The sequence below is a fragment of the Aulonocara stuartgranti genome, assembly GCF_965226115.1.
Source record: "Aulonocara stuartgranti genome assembly, chromosome: 6".
NCBI classification, from domain to species: domain Eukaryota; kingdom Metazoa; phylum Chordata; class Actinopteri; order Cichliformes; family Cichlidae; genus Aulonocara; species Aulonocara stuartgranti.
The window spans coordinates 23,151,972-23,158,202 of record NC_138944.1 but is presented as its reverse complement, the minus strand read 5'-3'; the positions used below and the strand labels follow the sequence as shown (position 1 = coordinate 23,158,202).

At 37.5% G+C, this 6,231-nt stretch overlaps 1 protein-coding gene across 2 annotated transcripts; it reads right to left on the bottom strand.

Moving 5' to 3' along the window:
* Positions 1–1,648: 1,648 nt before the first annotated feature.
* On the bottom strand, positions 1,649–5,857 carry myoz2b (myozenin 2b). 2 transcript variants are annotated; one of them, XM_082537860.1, is made up of 6 exons: positions 5,653–5,853; positions 4,566–4,682; positions 3,527–3,693; positions 3,107–3,200; positions 2,268–2,430; positions 1,649–2,185 (listed from the first exon to the last, which is right to left on the bottom strand). In XM_082537860.1, exons 2-6 carry the CDS (start codon positions 4,645–4,647, stop codon positions 1,960–1,962), a joined length of 732 nt encoding a protein of 243 aa, XP_082393986.1. In that variant the 5' UTR covers positions 4,648–4,682; positions 5,653–5,853; the 3' UTR covers positions 1,649–1,959. The 2 variants fall into 2 exon arrangements, with proteins under 2 accessions (XP_082393986.1, XP_082393987.1); XM_082537861.1 differs by lacking the exon at positions 4,566–4,682 and having other exon boundaries at positions 5,653–5,857.
* Positions 5,858–6,231: the final 374 nt, after the last annotated feature.

Sequence of the window (6,231 nt, the reverse complement as noted above, 5' to 3'; positions counted from 1 at the left end):
TTTTTATGTCTCTTAATAATTACTGTTGTTATCCATTAATTTTCAATGTAATTGTTTTACAAAAGAAAAGAAAAAATAATAATATAAAGCCCTTTTTTTCTTATGTTATTAAGATGCCAAATCACAGTTATTTGCTTGCATTTCTGGACAGAAACATTTTAGTGGTTGAATGTTATCTTTGATTAATGTGTGAGCTCTCATGAAAATCCAGTGACATGAAAATGTGAAATCACATTTTTTTAGTTGTAAACAAGTTTTTGATAGATTTCTAAAATATTTGTATTTTCTTGTTTTTTATAAGAAGTGGTCTAATAAATTTGTTAAGCACTGTAAGTAAAAGCTTCTGATGTGATGAACTGCTCGCACATCATTCTGCAGACACTATTCGACCTTCTCTGGAGTTCTGAGATTTTAGAGAAATCTTGTGTGACGTTTCTTCTTGTTTTCTCACCTCGCTCTCTTCCATATATTTTGCAGCTGTCTGGAAGACACTGCTTGTTTCTGTTTCTTTTCCACTTCGAAATTAATTAATAGCACACAATAATATTATATAATATAAGGAATATTTTATAATTAAGTATTATATAATTATATAAGTATTATATAATATAAGGAATAATGGTACATGTCTGATTCTTCAGCTCAGTATCAAACACCTGTACAGTGATTCATTGTATTACTAAATGTATTTGTACAGTATATGTAACGATGCTGTTACAACTTCTGTCCCTAATTTCTATGATGAGAAACAATAAAACACAACAATTACATTTTTTTCTTTAGTGTTTTTGGTTTTTTCCCTTCAGGCACAGTAGAAATAACTGCGTGTGTGTGTGTAAGAGAGAAGAACAGTGTAACTTTTATACAATAGTTACATTCACAGAAAAAATATGGGAACAGCTTAAATATTTTTATACATACACTCAGTACTTTTTTTTGGATGAAATTTTTGGATGAATTTAGTTTAGACCTCAGTTTATTTATAAATGTTGATTTATAATTGTTTCTCTAGTGGATTTTTTTTCTTTTTTACAAATCTAAATTTACACTCACTCTGGCCTTTAAACAATGCTCAACTGATACTAAGGAACCCAAAGTATGACAACAAATCCCCCACCATTACCATCCTGATCCTAACCCTGGTCCTCATAGTGTTCACACCAAATTCTGACCCTACCATTCACATGTGGAAGCAGACAACTTGTGACTATTTGAGTTATCGTTGCTTCCTATCATCTTGAAGCAGTCTGCCCATTCTCCCTTGACCTCTGGCATCAACAAGTTATTTTTCCCAGAGAACTGATGGATATCTTCTCATTTCTGGACAGTTCGCTGTGAACTCTAGAGATGGTTGTGTGGGAAAATCTCAGTAGATCGGCAGTTTCTGAAATACTCAGACCAGCTCATATGGCACCAATAACCATGTCACGTTCAAAGTCACCTCTCTTCCCCGTTCTGTTGCTCAGTTTGAACTTCACCAGGTCGTCTTCACCATGTCTATATGCTCATGTGTGCAGAGTCGCTGCCATGTGATTGGCTATTTAGATATTTGTGTTAAAAAACAAATGAACAGGTGTACCTAACAAGAAGAATTATGAATATTACCTAAATAACTTGTTGCATGGCCATTTTTTTCTTGCACCACCAATAAATATATATATTTTTTTATTTACAATTTATATTCATCACTTCATTCATTTTTCACAATCTTTGTAATTTGCAGATATACTTCAGTATCTCTAGAGACTCCAGAACACATAGGGGTACATTCCATTTACTATTTACATTGTTTTCTTTGACACATGTCTTCAAAGGCAGTAAACATTCTAGTTTAAAGGGTGTCAAACACATGAAACCCTCTCTGTGCATTAAAATCTCTTATAAAAAAATTAGTGTTACTAATTGGCTGTTTTCTTGTCACAGGCAGCACCAAGCTGGCATCATTTTGCATAAAATCATCTACAGGTCATCAGACTCTGGCACTGAGATGGGCTCCAGGGTAATAGTGGGTAAAATCAGATGGGTGCCCTCAGATATCCATCCTTGGGCTGTCCTGTTGAAGGTGGGTCTCTTCAACCCCGCATCCTGGAGCTCTGGGTATCTGGGGGGGTTCAGGTCCACTTCAGGTAGTTTAAATGTGATTCCTCTGGAAACTTTCTCAAATCCACCAAATGGAGTGGCAACCCTGTAATTAAGATCAGTTTATGACTGTCAGTCTTTGTTGTGCTCAGCTCTAATTCATTAAAACAGACTCGTAGTTTTCTCACCGGTTGAAGCATTTGTATTCAGGAAGCTCTGACCGTGGGTCTGCTGCTGGCATTTTTAGTTTGAGAGTTTCAGCGAGGTCAGGGTCACGGAGCAGGGCCTCCTCCCATGGGGAGTGATATGACTTGTGTGTAGCTGTGGGATTTAACTTCTCAGTAGTCGTTACTGTGAAGGAGGAAAGAAGAATCAGTCAAGGGCGATCATAATCTGGGTTATTGTTTGAACAGAATGATCCGTCAGCCTGCTTTGCTTTTACGTGTTAACTCTGAGCTGTTTTCTTGAGCCATTATGTTTTAGAGTGGACAGGCTTATGAATAGATACTGCGCTTAGACAACACTTAACACAGGCACACTGAGTTGTCCATCAATATGATCTGAGGCCTTAAAAATAGCACATAGTTGAAGCGTGTGCTCATCATGTAATGTGTCGACATGAGATGATATTGTGCTCAAGGGTTTTTAGAGGAGGCACAGGACTCTGCTGTCAAAATAATACAATTAAATAACGCTTTTAAAGCTGCCCATAAAGCTGTTGTCCTGTTCTGGAAATCGGTTGCCATAAGATAAGACCAGCTGTTATGAATCTATGATAGCAGTTGTTATTATTATGACATCATTACATAATCAGTAGCTTTTATTTGACTGTGCAGTCTTATCGGCTGAATTTCAGACTCATGTACAGAGGAGCAAATGTAAAACAGAGTAATCCATCTTAAAACTACATCTTTGATTATGATTGTTTTATTTATTTATTTATTTTTGCATTACCATATTTAGATCCTCATTTAATTCACTGTTGGATAAAACAAGAACAGCCTGACTTACTAAGCTGCATAATTACCTGAATCTTTTTTTTCAGCATTAGCAATGTTTCCATTGGCTGGCGGCTCCACTTTTATTTCCACAGAGTGTGTATTCATGTTCAAAATATCATTCTGCAAAACAGAATAAAGTGCATCATTGGGTTAAAATATCAGTTGTGTAGCTACATGTTGAACTGCTAACATCTATTGCTGCTTTTTGTGTCACGCACATTAACAGCAAAGTGCCTGAGCAGCCTCTCAGAAGACTTGCCCGCAGGATGTAAAAGGCACGAGGCACATGTCTCTGTTATCATCCATGTCTTACCACACTCTTTGTTAAGAGCAAATATCCTGATAAATGTGTGCAGGCACCTTTACAGATTTTCTTTAAACCAAATCCTGGAACTTCAGAGAGAGATAATGAATAAAAAGTAAGTAAAACAAACAAGTCGACTTACACTGAGCAGCGCATTTGCTTCGTTTTGAATACTTTCAAACGTGTATTTGTCAGATCTTCTCTGGCGCATTTTGAAAAGCCGAGAACCTCTGTTGGAAAGCAGAGATAACTCCTCCAACATGATGTCTTTAGGAGTGCTGAGCTTCTTTCCAAGGTCCATAACGTAACCTGCCCAACAACAAAGTTGAAAAGATGGGGAAAAAGCAGTCTGTTATGTAGTTTAATGTATTCATTACATTTTGCATAATAGTGATGAGGCAATATTTTTTTTGATATTCCAGTATTTTACTGTATGTACTTTAAGTTTTAACTTTGAATTTTAATTTTCACTGATAACTGATGTTTTGCTATAAATGAGAGAGTGCAGGCAAAGGTTCCTGGTTTATGTCAATGCCACAATAAAAACTACATTCATGAGTACATAAATAACAATATTAGTTTGTATCTATGTTAGATGCATATTCCTGCAGACATTTGTGTACTAAAGTAGGAATGGATGGGATTAACAGTGGCCACTGGCTTGTTTCCCCATAAACCCGTCCAGGAGATCATTGCAGCACTGGTTTTAAAGGTGAAAATGTGGGACAGAAAGTATAAATATACACAACGTAATGTCAGTTTATCGGCCTGGCTAGGTTTAGGCAAGCTCATAAGATAGCATTATATGAGTCACAAAATGTATAATTTCAATTCTGTGAGCTCTGCCATGGAAAACAAATTGTCCCCATTGTACTTGTACTTGTACAATAGTTTTGGCTGTACGTGATGCTCCGTTATCCACGTGTACAGACAGAATGTACCCCAGCTGTCACAGACCTTCACGTTTCCCAAGCAGCAGTTGGCCCTCACAACCTCCCTCCCTGACACCCACCCAAAAATAGACCTTTGGAAATGACAAAAACATAGCCACCATAGGTATAAATCATCCCATTAGCTGATTTACGGTAGTCGCTGGAGAGCAGCCTTGACATTTTGAACTCTGATAACAACGAATTTTCTCTTGTGTTTTTGTCTGCCGAGCCTCAGCTCTAATATCATACCGCTGGTACCCTGGACCTCTCGGCATATAGCTGTGGCACACTTCTTCCTCTCTCCAGCAGGCATTGTACAGAATTGTGACATTGTGGCTTTGGCGAGATGAGAAGAACTCAGGAGGACTGGAAACACATACAGGACACAGGATGTAGTTGTTCTGCCAGAATCATAAAGTTTTATTTTCTGCTCATAGGTTGATGAGTTTATAAATATAAGGCCATGTATGAAATGGAGAGTATTTAAAGATCTCTAAATAAAACTCAAAATATATTCATTCAGTGTTCGTTCTGTTCCTGTTTTGGTACATAATAAAATTCACAGACATGAGACATGTATAGTTTTTGAGTCTCTAACGTCTGTGTCCCATTTGCTGTTTGCATATCGATGATTTGAACAGTATACTGCTCATGTCATTTTATAATAAACTCTGAAGGTGCCACATTTAAAGATTGCAGCATATTGCATAACCTATAAAGCTCCATTGTACATGCATTAGTGCCATACACGCAATTCTTAAATCTCTGGTGGTCACTGCACCAGTTTTTCAGTATGTGAGCTAACATTAGTGGCATCGCTTTTAATGCTGCGTAAAGGTCAAGGATGAATATGTGTCCTAAGTTTGCATGCGTAGCTGGACACAATCATTGTCCTGCAGAGCCAAATAAAACTGCTCAAGCATGAGACCAAAAATATTTTTCTCTGTAGCTGGTGTTTTGTGTATTTTTAGGTTTACTTTGTTGCTAAATTCAGAATGAGATCAAAGATGGTACAGCTCTAAAAATGCTTTTTAGAAACTCTGAAATGTTGAATAACTCTGCTGTGCCCTATGCCGTTGACTTTGGAAGAACTGTATTTAAAAAAATGTTAAAAGTAAAAAGAAAGACGATCAATGGGATTCTCAATGCAAAAATATATCCAATGCTCTGATAAACTCCTAAACACACATGCAGCCATTTAGAAAACATAAATGTTAGATGGTGTCAAATTTAATTGTTTTTAAATTTTAAAAGAAGTGCTGTGTTAACGTTATTAGAGCATAATTAAAAATACATCACATATTCACAAAATAAGCTTGATAAGGCTTGTCCATACCTGTGATGGTCGTCCTGTATCCTTGAAGAGGAGACACGGAGGCTCAGGGGTCAACCTACAGTAGGTAGTTTGATCTTCCCTGATCTTCACACTCCTGGACACTAAAGCCAAACTGTGAGTGTGTCTCTGGGTCTGTTGTGACTGGAATGCAGCTTACATCAATAGGCTAAATTTAACCTGCCAAACACTCAAAACCAATCTCAAACACCATGGGGCAAGGATCGCTATCATAGAGAGAGGGGGGAGGATGGACAGCACACACACCCACTCAGTGAGATTTTGTTTGGTGCCTCTCCTGTCTCTCGACGCCTTATATTCGACATGTCTCTGTGGGCTGACATAACCTCTGAGGTACCATGCCTTCATGTTAGGGAAGCTGTTAATGTTGCGTGCGCACTTCTGTCTCCAAACTGAGTTGTGTTACTATTGTTATGTGTAATTACTGACTCTGGATAATGATAAACAGATAAGAGAGGGGTGTTAAAGGGGTGATGGAGTATTGCCAAGAAGGGTTTTATATCAAAGTCATTATCCTCGCAGTTGAAGCTGTTGCAGTGCTGAAGATATTCTGACCGTTAA

Bases quoted from the DNA above. Each gene is read 5' to 3' on its own strand.
- myoz2b (XM_082537860.1), bottom strand. From the start codon at position 4,647: ATGTCACAATTCTGTACAATGCCTGCTGGAGAGAGGAAGAAGTGTGCC. The intron at 3,694-4,565 runs GTATGATATTAG...GTTGTTGGGCAG, and splicing joins AGAGGTCCAGGGTACCAGCG to GTTACGTTATGGACCTTGGA. The intron at 2,186-2,267 runs GTGAGAAAACTA...TCTTAATTACAG, and splicing joins GAATACAAATGCTTCAACCG to GGTTGCCACTCCATTTGGTG.